Source organism: Cryptotermes secundus, unplaced genomic scaffold, assembly GCF_002891405.2.
Source record: "Cryptotermes secundus unplaced genomic scaffold, Csec_1.0 scaffold89, whole genome shotgun sequence".
Classification (NCBI taxonomy): domain Eukaryota; kingdom Metazoa; phylum Arthropoda; class Insecta; order Blattodea; family Kalotermitidae; genus Cryptotermes; species Cryptotermes secundus.
Genome location: NW_019725837.1, coordinates 796,579 through 813,765, shown reverse-complemented (window position 1 = coordinate 813,765; position 17,187 = coordinate 796,579). Strand labels below are relative to the sequence as shown.

The 17,187-nt window shown below is 40.1% G+C and overlaps 1 protein-coding gene across 2 annotated transcripts in view; it reads right to left on the bottom strand.

Moving 5' to 3' along the window:
• Positions 1-17,187, bottom strand: part of LOC111863515 (haloacid dehalogenase-like hydrolase domain-containing 5) — a 47,814-nt gene extending 30,627 nt beyond the window's left edge. The window contains exons 1-2 of one of the 2 annotated variants that reach the window (XM_023849879.2): positions 16,822-17,187; positions 16,001-16,207 (exon numbers count right to left, since the gene is read on the bottom strand). In XM_023849879.2, the coding sequence (XP_023705647.1) occupies positions 16,001-16,207; positions 16,822-16,935 (321 nt within the window). In that variant the 5' untranslated portion in view covers positions 16,936-17,187. The remainder of the gene's footprint in view (positions 1-16,000; positions 16,208-16,821) is intronic. The other variant, XM_023849878.2, reaches the window with a different exon arrangement.

Genomic DNA, 17,187 nt, shown 5'->3' with positions numbered 1-17,187 from the left:
TGTGACATATAGGGCATGTGTCCATCTCATACTCCTTGATCTTATCATTCTAATTAGATCTGGTGACAAGTATGTGGGTGAGTCAAATGAAAACTGTAAAAAAATTTTTAAAATTTAATTTATTGAATGAAAGCAGTACATGACTATATAATTTTTTCTATATAGTCTCCATTTCGTTCAATACAGGCCCCCCAGCGTTTACAAAGTGTATGGATTCCTATAGAAAAAAAATTCTTGTGGGTGTCTGCACAACCACTCATGCACCGCGTGGCGTACCTCTTCATCAGAACAGAACTGCTTTCCTCCCATTGCCTCTTTGAGTGGCCCAAACATGTGGTAATCACATGTGGTCTGCTGAGTATGGCGGATGTGGAAGACACTGAAAATGCAAGTCTTGGATTGTCGCAGTTGCTGCATGGGCAGTATGGGGCCAAGCACTGTCATGTTGCAAAAGGACACCTCTAATCAAAAGTCCACGTCACTTTGGTCTGACTGCAGGTTGAAGATGATTCTTCAAGAGGTCTGAATATGAGGCACTGGTGATAGTGTTTCCCTGAGGCGTGTACTGTTCCAAGAGTACACCTCATTCATCCCAAAAGGGAGTCAGCATAATCTTCCCTGCAGATGGCTGCAATAATCTTCCCTGCAGATGGCTGCATCCAGAACTTCTTGGGTTTTGGTGATGAGGAATGATGTCATTCCTTGCTCGTTCTCTTTGTTTTCGGCTAGTGGCAGTGCACCCAAGTTTCATCGCCAGTAACGATTCTCGAAAGGAAGCCACAACCTTCTTCTTCAAGGCGTCAACACATTGTTTCAATTCTGGAGTTAGCTGCCATGTCACCCACCTTGCAGACACTTTGTGAAACTGGAGCATAACATGAATGACATGGTGTGCTGATCTGTGACTCGTGTTAAGAATTTCGGCTATTTCATCCACCGACACTCAGTGATTCTCCATCAGTAGGGCTTCAACTGCTGCAATAGACTCAGGGGTCACAACTCTGTGCGCCTGATCCAGGCAAGGAGTGTCTGCCATGGACGTCACACCATTTCTGCATTTCCTACTCCACTTGTACACTTGCTGCTGTCACAAGCATGCATCACCATACTGAACCTTCATCTGTTGATGAACTTCAATCGATTTCACACCTTCACTGAACAAAAAACGAATTACAGAACTTCTTCTTTCGTGTATGTCTTAGTGGAATAGCCATCTTGAAGTTCAAACCAGCACTGTGATGGAGTTCTGTTTGTCTGCATTATACTGCCATCTATAGGATACTCTTTATAGCATTGGTAACATGTCTGCCAATTTATAGGACAATGGCGCCATATTTCGAATTTTTATCTCAGTTTTACAGTTTTCATTTGTCTCACCTACATATAAGTATTATTATGCAGTTTTTTTTTTCCAATCTCTATTATTTCATCCTCTTCGGTCAAATATTCTTCTCAGCATCCTGTTTCAAACACCCTTAATATGAGAGACAAAGTTTTATACCCATGCAAAACTACAGACAAAGTTATGCTTTTGTGTATTTAAGTCTTTGCATTTCTAGACAGCAAATGAGAAGACAGATGGTTCTGACCTGAATGGTTGCAGGAATTACCTGAACTTATTCTGCTCTAATTTCTCAAGGGGCAAATTCTGATTTGTTACTGTTATTCCCTAGGGGCTCATGGTAGTGTAGTTGGTTGAGGCACTATCTACAAGCCAGAAGGTCGGTTTGATTCCCAATGAGATCATTGGATTTTTCAATTGACCTATTCCTTCCAGTTGCAGTAGAGCCCTGGAGTCAACTCTGCCTCTAACAAAAATGAGTACTAGAAATCTTCCCTGGGGCTAAAAGTGACTTGTCATGTAAGGCTGACTACCTGACTGCCATCTGTCAGCCAATTGTCTAGAAAGTGTTGCAGCCTCAACATCTCACAACCCTATGAGCCTCCATGGCCTGTTACAGGGACAGCTTTACCTCTTTACCTTAACTGTTATTCCCAAATACGTGAACTTCACATTTTCAAAGGACCGATTAGCCATCTGTATGTTATGATTTTCTCCAGCATCCTGATGATGCATCAACACATACTTAGTTTGCTCTGTGTTTACTTCTAGACCAACCTCCTTAGTAGCATCAAGTAAATTTTTGTGTTTTTCTCTTAGGTATCTATGTTATCTCCCAAGAGTAACATTATCAGCATAATCCAGCACTTGATGTGTCCCAATTAATTTCAGTCCCACCCAATTTTCTTGCAGCTTCATAATGACATATCCTAAAGTAAGGATAAAAAGCAATGGCAATAAAGCATCTCTCTGTTTCACACCATTATGAATAAGATATATATCAGACAAATGTTTACCTTTATGGACTTTGCAATAGATTTCAATTAAACATACAAGGGTGGTTCAAGGTTAACCTGAATTTATTTTCCCCTCATGATGTTGGAATCATACAAATAAAACTCTTTCATGGGCAGTTGGTGGCAACACTGCACTCAAGGTCTGGCAGGTGGCCATGTTCCCTGCTTCTGTGCATTAGAGCCGGTAAAAGATGGTGTTAGACCTTGTCATGCCCATTGCAAAACACTGATATATCCTCAAATTCCTAGTGAAAGAGAGAGTGAAGGCAGCAGAAATTCTTCATAGGTTCATTGCACAGTATGGGCAAGAGACTCCATCATGTGCAAATGTCTGATGTACAATAAGTTTTCTGAGTGCCTAAAAAATTCAAGACACAGCTGTCAGCTGGTAAAATCATGAAAATCGTGTTTTGGGTTTCAGAAGGAGTGAATCATGTTGATTCTCTTCCACATGGTATAAGAGTTAATGCACACAAATAGGGCATGGGCACATAAAAGGACTGCAAAGCAAATGTAACTTTCAAGAAACATCACTGATTTCAAGAATTCAACTGGTTACCAGATTTGCAGGTGCACACTGAGGAAACTTACGTTTGATTAGTTGCTCACATCATCTCTAGCAAGTGTGTTCATCCGACTTAATATTTTTTAATTTCGTGCACTTCTCTTATGTTATGTCAAATAATATTACTGATCCTGAAACAATATGGTGGTAGTTGTGAAAGCATAAGAACAGAGGACAGGGAAAAATAAATCATTGGGCACATCCTTTCTCCCATGACAATTTATACTCAGGAGCTTATTATTTCTGAAGAACTTAAACAAGTTCCAGATTCCTTCATCAAATGAGAAATTCTTTCCCAAGCCAAATTTCTTTTGTCCTGCCTAGCACAGTCTGGGTAGCATTTGCCATATATACCAGGCTCCTGCTCAGTTAACTGCACAAAAACAAAATTAACAGCTTCAACAACCTTTTGTGCCATCTAAAGAAGCAAATGAATTGCAGAAGCAAGTTAGAATAGCTGAAACTATGAGACTATGCTGCAACACAATTGTTAGAAGACTGGCTTGCTCACATGCCTGAGAGTTGAGTTTGTCTGTCTTCCATAAGTTGCGCCACAATCGCACTGCCATTTCTTCAGTTTGCCCTACTCAAATCAATTCAATGTGTTCAACTCAGTGTGGTAATATTTCTCGGAAATTGCAGTAGCATTATGACTGCCAGTTTCCTTGGTGTGCCCTCACCCTTACAATAACTTCTTTCATGATGATATGTACCAAGCAATTCGGAAGAAAACACCTGGGAAATTGTCAAAGAAAATATTTCTATTGCATGGCAATGCTCATCCACATATGACAAATCTGATGGTGACACTGATAACAATGGGCTGGGAAATAATTAAACACCCTCCTTACGGACTTTATTTAGCCCCCTGTAATTTTCAACTCTATGTACCAATGACTGGTTCACCGTGGACAGACACTTCAAGCTGATGATGAATTCAAACGTGGTGTCCTGAAATGGATACAGTCAGCAGAAAACCTTTTATGCTGCTGGTATCACTAACATGCCAGGATGATGGTAAGTCCATGTTTGTGTAAAGGAAGAATATCTTGAAAAGGAGCAAAAAGTTCGGAGATTTTGGCATGTATATTCTATTTGCAAAAAACCAAGTCCAGGTCAACCTTGAGCAACCTACATATTTTAATTAGCCTAACTAGTTTAATGGTTGTAGCAAACTCAATGAGAATACTGTAAAATACATGCCTCCTAACTGAAACACAGGCTTCTGTGAAATCTATGAATAGCTGACTTTTTTTTATTGCTAGTGGGGTGGGATTAAGTCCCTTGCACTGCGGCCACTTCTGGCCTATTGTACCAGCCCAAGATGATAGGTGAGGGTGATTGTGGAGCAACTGGTGGAATGAAGATTGGCAGGGGAAACTGAAGTACTCGGAGAAAACCTGCCCCAGCGCCACTTTGTCCACCACAAATCCCACTTGACCAGACCCGAGATCAAACCTGGGCAGCCGCAGTGGGAAGCCAGCGACTAACCGCTTGAGCTATGGCACGACCAATAGCTGACATACTGTCTCATTGTATTCCAATTCTTTCTCCCATATCCCATCTTATCAGTAGTTGATATGTTACGTCAAAACACACACTGATGATCACCAACAACATTGTCTACATACTGACTTAAACTTGAAAGGATATTGGCTAAAAGCTGGTAACAGTGATATTCCTAAGGAATTATGATAGTCAATTAGTATTATCACCATTCTTGTAAAGAGGTAGTGTAACAGACTCAGGCAATTCTTCCCCATTCCAAATGTAATTAATGGGTTTATAGATTTCAGAACATAATATTTTATCTCTTGATCGAATGAGTTCTATCAAAATTTAATCAATACTGAGCAGTTTATATCTTTTCATCTTTTCAACAGCCATTTCAATCTCAAATGGACTAGGATCAGGTACTAATGGCTCAGCTGTATGTATTATCATCTGCGTAACATAAGTAATCCCACGTACATTCAATAGGTGAGAGAAGTTGTTCCTCCACCCATTCAAAATGTTGTGGGAGTATACAAGCATATCAGCCTCTCATTATATACAATTTCAGTTATAGGGTTGTGACCCTTCTTTAATGCATTTATACATCTACATAAGTCTCTAGAGGCATGGGGTAGGGTAGCACTGTTGGTTGAGGCAATATCCTACAAACTCGAAGGTCATGGGTTCGATTTCTGATCAAGTCATTGGCTTTTTCAATTGAACTAATCCTTCCTGCAGCACTATGGCCCTGGGGTCGGCTCAGCCTCTAACGGAAATGAGCACCAGGCATCTTCCTGGGAGTAAAGGGTGGCCAGTGCATAAGGCAGACAAACTCACTGCCATCTGTGAGCCAAGTGTATAGAAAATGTGGAAGCCTTGATGTCTCACAACCCTACTGGTCTCCATGGCCTGGTACAGGGATAACTTTAGTTTTTACCTTTACATAAGTTTCGTATGATTCCTGTTCTTACAGCGAGTTACAAGCTCATTGACCAACAAATCAAATACAAACACAACACCCCCCCCCCACACACACACACACAGCTACGTATAATCATAGCTAAAAACGTTCATCTGTTATCTCAGCAAAAATGAAATGTCTTTTTATCCTGGCATAGTGGGGAAGATTTGAATGTGGGGAATTTGGCAAAATTTCTGTAGTATCAAATTCTGTGGTCTGAAAATGCTATATGCAATGAAAGGCATATGCCATGAAGTCACATGTTTAGTATAAAGTAAATAAGGAATCAGCTGGGAACAAGTGGAGCTGACCCAGAAAAATCCATAAAAGTTCAGCCCATGCCAATTTTTCTAGTACACTATACTGCAAAGGCTTTTTGATATTAACAACTTCTATGAACTCACATGACTTCAGAATTAAGTTCCATGATGCTATTAGATGCTACCATAAGAGAAATATAATACAGCATAAGGAAGTATAATTTACCTTTCTCCTGGCAATCTAAAAACAAATATGTACATTTTGGAATGTAGACCTGTTGCTAGGCAACGACTGCGAAACAAGCAGCCATACAACAGCCGTTGCTAGGTAACTGCCGCAACAGACAAGCATGCAATAATGTAAATGATGTTGTGGGCGGTGTTCTCTGTGTGGTCCGTGCCGAGGCTACATAATAACGCCACTTTCACTGTCGTTTTAAAAAGAAACAAACGGATTACTATTATAACAAATTCATTTTCTATCGTAAGCTTGTTAAAAGCACTATCAAAACCGACAGGCTTCGATGACTGAAGTCAATAGACAACGACCTGAAATCACAAGCTCAGCATCTCGGGAAATACGTGTCTTCTTCCAGGAAACATACTTTAGGTTGCATTCAGCTTCAAGTTGATGGTGTACACTTAGATGAACCTACTGCAGTGGCTGATACCTTTGCCAAACATTTTCAATCCCTCTATAATACCCATTGTCCTATAGACCTTCCCCCTCTTTCGCAACCTACTGAATTCCTCTCTCTTGTACCTATTTCTGATGCGGATGTCTACAAGGCCACTAAGAGACTAAAACCCTCTAAATCTGTTGGACCTGATGATATCCCGGGGTTTGTCATAAAAGGCTGTTCGGCAATTTTTATTCCTGTACTTAGGCATATATTTAACTTGAGCCTGTCTCAGCAGCAATTCCCTACTGCATGGAAGGAAGTGACTATTGTGCCTGTATTCAAAAGAGGCAATCCTGCCTGTGTGGGTAACTACAGACCCATTACCCTTCTCAACAACTTCTCTAAGCTCCTTGAATTCATCATTCACGATCATATTTCCCATTACATTAAACTTCATCCCGACCAGCATGGCTTCACCAAATCCAAATCCACAGCCACTAATCTGGTATCCTTCTTAGATATTATGACCCCTGTTGTCTGGAGTCAGCGTCAGGCTGATGCTGTGACTTTGATTTTTCTAGTGTCTTTGACCTCGTGCCCCATACTTTGCTCGTGCATAAGCTCAGCTCCCTTGGATTTTCTGATGGATACCTTAACTGGCTTGGCAGTTACCTAGCTAACAGGAGATCTCGGGTCCGTGTTTCTGATGCTCTCTCCCGGCCTCTTAGAGTCACTTCCGGGGTGCCGCAAGGCTCTGTCCTGGGGCCCCTTCTTTTTAATGTATTCATTAATGACCTCTGTAACTTGATATGACATTCCCATTTTCTAATCTTTGCTGATGATCTCAAAATTTTTCGCATCATAGACACTCTGCAGGATTGTCTCTTACTTCAAAATGACATTCATCATGTCAGTGACTGGTGCTCTGCCAACTCCAGGAGTATTAATATCAACAAAATGCGTGTTATGTCGAACTCAAGGAAGACTAATGTCCTGCTCTATGGGTATCAGCTTTGTCGTACTGCTATTACACGCACCAGTTGCGTTAAGGACCTAGGTGCTTTCTTTGATTCTAAATTGTATTTTCACAATCATGTTGATTTTTTATATTCCGAATGTATAAAGCTGCTAGGTCTTATACACTCAATAACTTTTAGATTTTCTTCTCTTGACTGTTTATATGTGATGTATCTAACACTAGTCAGGTCCAAGTTGGAATATGCCTCGGTAGCTTGGAATTCTATCACATCTACTGACTCCGCAAAACTTGAGCGCATCCAGAAAAAGTTTGCATCTGTCTGTTTCTATTGTTACTTCCCACATAGCTCCTATAGTTATACATCTGCCTTAGAGAGACTAAGATTGCACCCTCTAAGTCTGCGTAGACATCTCCTTGATGCACTCTTCTTCATTCGGGTTTATCGTGGCCTTAAATCCTGCTCCTCCCTTCTGGATAATGCTAGTTTTCATGTTCCTACTTGCCATGTTTGAGACTTCTCTACTTTTAGCGTTCGTCCCTCAAAAAGACACTGTCCCTCTTCTCAGTGCGCCCTTGCTACCAACGTGGTGGGTAAATATCTCGACATATTTGCAGACGGAGCAGTTTCTCTGAATCATATTTTACAAGCATGTACCAAACCTTTTACAGTGTTATTGGATTAGTGTTTTCATTAACTACAAATGTGTATACCTCGGCTAACTTTAATTTTCTTATGTGATTGGTTTTAATTTATTGACTTGTTATTAATTTTATGCTATCACTCCCAGTTGTCTTATCTTAGTATTTAGTTACTAATAGTATTAGCAACACTCGTAATAATTCATAAATGTATGCATATATTTAAGTCTTCTTTAGCTTTATGCTCACAGATTTATTTCTGTCATATTTGTATTTTGTTTTAATTATTTTTCTGTATCCTATATACTCGTTCTAACTTTGTAATTGGCCACTGTGCTGTTAAGTTATTGCACGTAAATAAACATGAATTGAATTGAACTGAAAAATGTAAAGGTAATATAAATTGCGAATTAAGACATTACCATCAATTAAAATTACCATGTGCTAAATGCTGGGTTTAGTACAAAATTCATAGTATACTACATGTGGTCTACCACATCTAGCACTTACATGTTGGTTTGGTACTGTGTATGACTGCTGTAGAAGACTGTGTGAGCCGATGTGCGCAGTTTATTATGTTGTGATAGATGTTGTCACTGCCAAGGATGTTACAGCTGCTCTGGGGTTACATATTATGTTGGGTGGAGCCTGCATTTTGCCAGAGATAATCTGAATGATATGATACATGAAGCTAGTAAACATTTCAGCAACAAAAAGAGGTAACATCTCAAAGATAAAATTAATTATCTTAAACAAACAGGAAGGAAAAGAACTGCAGAGACATACGAAGGGGGACCCCAAAATAACCGGAACCGACTTGTTGCGCGCGCATGCTTTGTAGTTACGAGTTGTGCTGCTAGGTGGTGTTAGCTGGGGGTCTCCCGCGACTGTTAGTGAGCTGGCGTCAGTCTGAGTTAAGTGGTTTGTCTGTGGTGCTCTGTTGTGTGCGTTCCTGTTTCAACCCTTTGGCGATTAGTGAGATGGCCGACCAGAAGGAACAAAGAGTGCGCGTGAAATTTTGCTTTCTGTTAGGGAAAACTGNTTAAAGCCCATTGCTGACTATACCACCTTCCTTAACGTAACATAACTCTGCAAACATCCATTGCTAGGCAACGGTTTTGTAAACAATTTTCCGCGAAGACAATTTCTTGGTAAACAGTCCGTTGCTAGGTTACGCAACAATAGAGGAATGTCTGTAAATAGTCTCACGGCAGGGAATACAAGCAACAATAGAAGAACTGCAGTTTCTATGCGACGGCCGGTAAACGACCCTCCTTAAGAACTTGGCAACAATATAGGGGAAACTATGTTTCCTATGCGGTCCGCACCAAGCAAACTCACGGAACAAGAGGATGTCTGTTGCCAGGCAGCGAAACTGTAAACACGCATCCTTAACAAAAGAAGAAGGTGTTTTTTTTGTGTTGTCCGTTCAGACAACGTACGATATACATATAACAAGACCTGTTGCAGCTTATATTAGCGCACAGTGCAGTGCAGAGTAAAACGTAGTTAAGAGTTTCCAGGAGAGTTTTAGTTGAGTGCCGAGGTTCCAGGATGATTGAACAAAAAATGGCAAGAAGACTTAAAAGTGATTTGAAGTGCTAGTTTCTGTGTTGGGATCCGTTGCTAGGAGACGACTAGCGAAGACGGAGTATCCCAGTGCGTGTGCAACGGTGAACTGTAAATTGTGTAAATCAGCGATAGCGCTGTATTAATTGTAATTAAGAGAGAGAGTGTGTAACCGAAGTGCTACTGAATCCAATCATCCGAGCTAGAACCCGTTATTTTCGTCACGCTACCNAAAATAAAAAATAACAAAAATAAATTCCGGTTATTTTTGGGTCCCCCCTCGTATATAGAGGAACAAATGAATTTAAGGAGGATTATCACCACATAACCAACTTGGTAATGGATGAGAATGGTGATCAGCTTGCAGATTCCTAAAACATTCTCAACAGGTGGAAGAACTGCATCTCTCAGCTGCTGAATGTACAAAGGGTCAGTAATGTTAGGCAGATGGAAATATGGTACAGCTGAGCCACTATCATAAGGCCCTAGTCCCTTTCAGTTTGATACTGCTACTGCAAAGGTGAAAAGGTATAAACTGCCAAGTAACAATCAAGTTCCAGCACAACTGATTTAAGCAGGAAGTAAAATACTACTCTAAACTCATTAGAGAAAACCGTTGCAGAGCAACGACTAGTGAAGATATAGCATAATGGGGAAATTTAGAATGTTCTGTAGATGTTGGTAGAGGGTGTAAGAGTGTGTAAGAGTGCGTAGAACAGTGAAAGTGAACAGAAGACGCAGAGCCGTGGGAGCGCGATGTGGGGCCGGGCGGTGCTGGTGGTGTTAGCCGCCGTTGTCGCCGCGTGCGGCCCCATGGCTGGCCAGCAGCAACAGCAGCTGCCGCACCTCGGCGGTGCCATCAACCTCTTCAGTCGCTATGGGTACCTGAGCATCAGCATGCGTGTGGTGCCGCGGGAAGACAAGGATCTCACCTGGATCTTCCGGGAGCCCACTGTGGACATCTTCAGGCCTATGAGATCGACGAAAAATCGTCCCGCGATCGACGTGTTGGATATGCCTGATCTAGACAGTCGGCTCAAAGATGACGGCACAGTCAGTAACCCAGGATGTATAGCATCGAACGAGAGGATGGCTGGCGATACTGAATTGGAAAGAGTTTGGAAGGAAGCGCTCGTGGCACAATTCAGCCAATTAAAGCCCATTGCTGACTATACCACCTTCCTTAACGTAACATAACTCTGCAAACATCCATTGCTAGGCAACGGTTTTGTAAACAATTTTCCGCGAAGACAATTTCTTGGTAAACAGTCCGTTGCTAGGTTACGCAACAATAGAGGAATGTCTGTAAATAGTCTCACGGCAGGGAATACAAGCAACAATAGAAGAACTGCAGTTTCTATGCGACGGCCGGTAAACGACCCTCCTTAAGAACTTGGCAACAATATAGGGGAAACTATGTTTCCTATGCGGTCCGCACCAAGCAAACTCACGGAACAAGAGGATGTCTGTTGCCAGGCAGCGAAACTGTAAACACGCATCCTTAACAAAAGAAGAAGGTGTTTTTTTTGTGTTGTCCGTTCAGACAGCGTACGATATACATATAACAAGACCTGTTGCAGCTTATATTAGCGCACAGTGCAGTGCAGAGTAAAACGTAGTTAAGAGTTTCCAGGAGAGTTTTAGTTGAGTGCCGAGGTTCCAGGATGATTGAACAAAAAATGGCAAGAAGACTTAAAAGTGATTTGAAGTGCTAGTTTCTGTGTTGGGATCCGTTGCTAGGAGACGACTAGCGAAGACGGAGTATCCCAGTGCGTGTGCAACGGTGAACTGTAAATTGTGTAAATCAGCGATAGCGCTGTATTAATTGTAATTAAGAGAGAGAGTGTGTAACCGAAGTGCTACTGAATCCAATCATCCGAGCTAGAACCCGTTATTTTCGTCACGCTACCTGGTGCCTCCACCTTATCGTGGTGAGGGGGTTTGAGTATGCCAAGGACCCTGAGAGCTATACCAGCGGTAGCGTAACTACTGGCAGGGCCTCCTTTGCTGGACAGGTCAAAGGGTAGGCATCAGACGAAGAGGGACACCAAAAACCAAAAACTGATGCCGGAAGCAGCGTCATCAGTATCGACTTGAAGCACAGAACAAATGATGCTCGAGATGGTTCAAGTTCGTATAGCAACAGGCGTGACCAGAGTGGTTTGAACGGCTGTTGTACTGCGATGTGGAAAGCAAATGGAAAAACTACCACATTATCACTTTTCCTGGATAGTCTCTTTCCAAACACAGAGACACCATGTATGCGAACCAGAAGACGTAAGAAGATGCTGGATGACCTTGGGGACAGAAGAGGATATTCTCATTTGAAGGAGAAATCCCTAGATCGCATTAAGTGGATAAACTGTTTTGGGAGAGACTGTGGACCTGTCGTCTGACAGATTACTGATAAAAAAAAAAAACTCATTAATTCTACATGGAATAAGGAAAAATTGCCTCAGCAGTGGTAGAAGTCTACTGCTGTACCAATTTATAAGGGCAATAAAACTGGAAGTAGTAATTATCGCAGCATATCACTGTTATCAGCTTCATACAAAATTTTATCCATCAAGGTGAAATCCATACATAGAAAAAATAGTTGGAAATCGTCACTGTGGGTTCTGCAATAACATATCAACTACTAATGACACTTCAGCATTTGTCAGACACTGGAGCATAAATGGGAGTACAATAAGGCAGTACATCAGCCGTTCATAGACTTCAAAAAAGCCTATGATTCAGTTAGAAGAGAAGTACTGTACAATATTCTCTTTGAGTCTGCGGTACCCAGGAAACTAGCTGTCTATCAAGACATGTTTAAATGTAACCTACAGTAAAATATTTACATGTAAACACCTCTCTGATATTTTTCCTTCACAAAATGTTCTGAAACAAGGAGATGCTTTATCACTACTGCTTTTAATGTTGAAAACATGGGAGGGTGCAAATGGATGAAGCAATGACACTGAGAGAAACACTTGTGCAACCTCTTACATAACCACTGAAAACTCAAGACCTATGGAGTCTTACATTAAATGTTATACGTAAATGAAAGAATAGAGTGATCTATCCAAAAATGCTTATTTTATTCCAAAAATAAAATCGTATATTGTTTAAACAATTATCCAAAACATGTAAAATTTTAAAATCATAAACGGACCAAAATGAAACAATTCGAAACAATTCAAAATGTAAAATTTTCCTAATTTTATAGACTTTCAACTGCCTGCCACAGCTAAACTGTAAGAGATGGATCAGACATATTGGAGTGCATTAATAAACATAAGCTTCTCAAAAATGCAACCCATTTTGGTCCACTGCTTACAGTTTAGGATTTATGATCATCTGATTGTAACAAATATGGCTAATTCAATTTGTCTGTTTAGGGGATAACACAATATGACTACCATAGGCAAGCTGCCAGTGTATGTTGTCACGCACTGATAAGAAGTCCGCTGGTAATAGTTGTGCTGCATATATGAGAGAGTACAAGAAAATGAAGCAGTTAGAAGATAATTGTCATGATGCACCCAAACGAACAAAGTTACATGCTGAACTACAGCTTGAATATATAGAAACACATAACATTTTATCTGCTGACTACATCCATAATTACAGAAAATGCAAAACTCAAGTAACTAAAACACCACAAACATCTACGTCAACTGACCCTACACCAACTCCAATTTGAACATGTGGCAAGGTCCGAATATTTGGGAATGGCAATAAAAAGAATTTGGTTCATGAAGAAATTAAAAACACATTAAATTTGGGTAATGCTTGCTACCATTAAGTTCAGGATATTTTGTCTTCTCATTAGCTGTCTAAAAACATAGAAATTAAAACACAGAAAACTGCAATTTTGCCTGTAGTCTTGTATGGGTGTGAAACTTTGTCTCTGAATGTATGACACAAACTCCGTCCTAAGTGCAATAATTATTGCAATAATTATTGCACTTAGGACGGAGAAAAGAAGACAGAAGAACTACAATAAATTATAATTTATTGTAGTTCTTCTGTCTTCTTTTCTTCTACACTACATGTTTCGGCCATAAATGGCCATCATCAGGTGTATTTCTCTCACGTAGCTGTTACACTGCACATAGTTTCAAATTTAAAAACACCAGCTTTCTTAATTGTTCATTTCTCCGTTGTTAATAGGTCCCGATATATCAGAATCCCCCTGCTGATATTTGTCAGATATGTATAAAATCTTTGTTAATTTACATACATCAATCTGATTTTTGAATTTTGGTATTTTTAAAATCTTCAATTTAACCTTTAAATGCCGGACTTGGAAATAGTGGTAAGCTTGAGATGGCCGGAGTTTATTTAAATGCCCGTTGCTACTCTGTGTTTAAATGTCCGTTCCTGTTAGGCGCTTAATCAATTTTAAGTGTTGTGTTTAAAAATGCTGTATCTAGCTCAATTTTTATGATAAATGGATGGAATTAATTTTGTTTATATCAGAAAAGAACATAGTGTCGCATATTATAACGGAAGATTATGAAATTTTTAATACAAAGTGTTATACTCTATTTTCAATTTTTTGTGTTTTAATTTTGATGCGTACTGCAAAAATGGTTTCCCAGTTCTTCACAGAGTTGTTCTGCATTATAAATTCATTTCTGTTTGTAACACTTGACAAATTTTAGCAGTCCCTGCTGTCATAAAACAGATGGAAGCAATAAAATCATTTGGTCTTCTGCTAGCACTGCTTACACCCTTCGGATTTTCGAATCTTTGTCTGAAGGTCAGAAGAATGAAAGAATGGCTATTCAAGAGAAAGTTAGAGGGGTCCCTTCTTCAGTGCTAAGACCTTCCGTTAGAGCTGCAAAAGCTTATTGCCCCTTCTATTTGAATGAACTGACAGCTGCATCGTGGCTGAGATACAGAGCGCGATCCGTTTTGTGTGCGTTCATAGTGAAATCGAATACTGTACTTTCATTTGAACCTATATATACATCAAGCAGGTAACAACAAAAAAGGTATGTACATCGAATTTTACAATATATTTTTAACGTACTTATCTGCAGAATCTGCAATAAAATTACTGGATCATGGATAAGTTTTGGCATAACTCATACATATATTTTTATTTGCTGTTGTTAATTTAGGTATTATTTTAATTCTTCTATTAGGGTTTTACTCAAGTCTGTATGATAATTACTACATTTAAAAATAAATATTAAGGACTGTGCATGCGCTTCTACCAGCGGCGTGTGTGCGCGCTTCCACTGGCGGAGTTTAAATGCCTGACTGGCCCAAACGGGGTACTTTGGCCACGACGACCTTACTCACGACTGGCACAAACAGGGCACTTCGGCACTTAAAGGTTAAATTTAAAATTTTTTAAATTTTAGAGATGTTGGAGGTGGGAATCTGTTCCTCACGCTAGTCTCCAAAACTGAACAGAGTGGTTCAATGATGTTCATATGTGGTGATTGTGTTGGCCAGGGAAGAGGTTGAACTTCACCTTCATGCTCTTCAAACCATAAATTAACAGTTCCAGCTGTGTGAATGGGTGCAGTGTCATCTTGGGAAACTGCATCATTCTTAGGAAATAACATTTGGATCATGGGACACACCTTATTACCCAACCTGTCCACATACTCCTTTGCAGTAATTAGGCCATGAAGGGAAATAAAAGGACCAACAGAATGCTGTGCCATGATACTGCTGCTAAAGCCATTACAGAACCTTCCACATGTTTTGACTGTTGGAACAAAAGCAGGCAATGTAGATTATAGGCTTCCTTGGGTGTTCTCCAAACATAAGTTTTTCCTGATATGTCTCCAGTTGTCTAATGTCCAGATTGTATGGTTATTACACCATCTTTTACACATCTGAGAATTACTTTCAGTAGTCAGAGGTTTAGCAATTGCAGCCCTACTGTGAATGTGAGATTTGTGAAGCTCATGTAAAATAGCTTTAGTGAAAACAGGGTCTTCAGGATGAATATTCAGTTCTGCTGTCACCAGTGCTGCGGCAGATCTGTGACTTTTTGAAACAACACTTCTCAATGTATGACAATCTCTTTCTGTCAATGTTGATTTTCACAAACTGTTCCTCTTCATTGACATTGTCTTCCTTGATTTGTTTTTGCTGACATAACCTTAGAAACTATCGCTCTTGATATATGCATTATTGTGGCAGTTTTTGTCACAGATGCTCCAGCTAAACACAAACCAACAATCTATCCTCCTTCAAAATCAGACAAGTCTCCTATTTTCTGATTCTTTCAAACAGACTGTCACTTAACACAATCACTAATGTACTGACATGAGCACTACAGAGCGTAAATAAATGAAAGAAGTGTCAGTGTTGACAACTGAAGTGCGTTCAATGTAGCCAACACAAACAAATTCTAGTCCTCAATCTCTTAGTGATTCCATTATTCTGTCCACACCCTGTACTTCTGGCTTCCAAATGATAAAAGGGAATACTACCAGATCTCAACCAATGCTGTACATAAAAGCAAAAGAACCTGGAGAATAAAAGTGATTAGATGCAAAAATACTGAACTAAGGAACAAATGCTGTAATGTTTGTGTACCTCAATTTCTAACCATGAAGAGAGCTGTTCTGCTTTCTCATGCCTCATGACATTTCCAGCATTAGTCACAAACACTGTTGGGACCCGGAACTTTCCTTCAGAATCAATAAGTCTTTTGAAAGACGCCAATGCGGAAGGCAATACTTTCTTTCCACGTACTATCACACCATCTATATCAAATAATAGTCCAAATGCAGGTTTTCCATCCTGGAAAGAAACATGGAGTTGCATAGAGACACTACAATAGAAGTTACTCCATTTACTCACATATCGATGCCGATGCCATACCAACTACTTGAGAATTTTTGCTCCACTGTTACTAACAGGAACTTTTCTTTAGAAATTGCCATTTGTGAAGTCCTAAATAGAAGCGGTCGGAAAAGTAACAGGCTACGCCAAAGATCGGGTGATTAGATGCTAGTTTCTAACATGAAGGCCTAGGTGCGGTGGACAACACACCACACCATACTCAGTCAACTAGCAAGCATTTCCTCCATGTCTTGTTCTCATAATACGCCTGGGCTATCCGCTGCTTGAAACACAATATGACGCCTCCCTAAAAATAACCGTAGAACATAACCTTACTTGCTACATGCTCATTTCAAGAAAGTAACTGAAGAAAAACAGGACATTCTAACTAACATGGGAAATATAAAACGGTAGCATCAATTTATGAACGCTACTAAGTTTAATTAATCACAATATCACGAGTCATATAATTCTAATAACTGAATGCGAAGTGTGCAATGTTCGAACTGAACATAAACTTTAAAATAAAAATCAACCACCGGGCTTAATTAATATAAACATATGTGTGTTACCATAAGGTCACAGTAATGTCTTGTCTCGCTCCTTAACATTTCAGCACAATATTTAATCACTATACAGTGCTTCCTCTTCAACTGTCTATAAACATTCCTGATTAACGCTACCATGACGACCACGACTTTTCTTTCAGAGGCGCCATCTTAAATACGGTAAGCATGGAGCTTAAGAATCGAAAACATGTTTCCAGCAGTGCCTAAAAGGAACCATAGTTAAACACTACGTCCCTTTACGTTCATTCCACTCGTCTACGCATGTAGAGCAGTCGATGCTAAGGACGAGGGTACACGAAAGAAACACCCCCAATTTTTTCTTTATGGTCGTCGTCCTCTCTTCTAACGCCGCCTCAACCGGCCTCAACT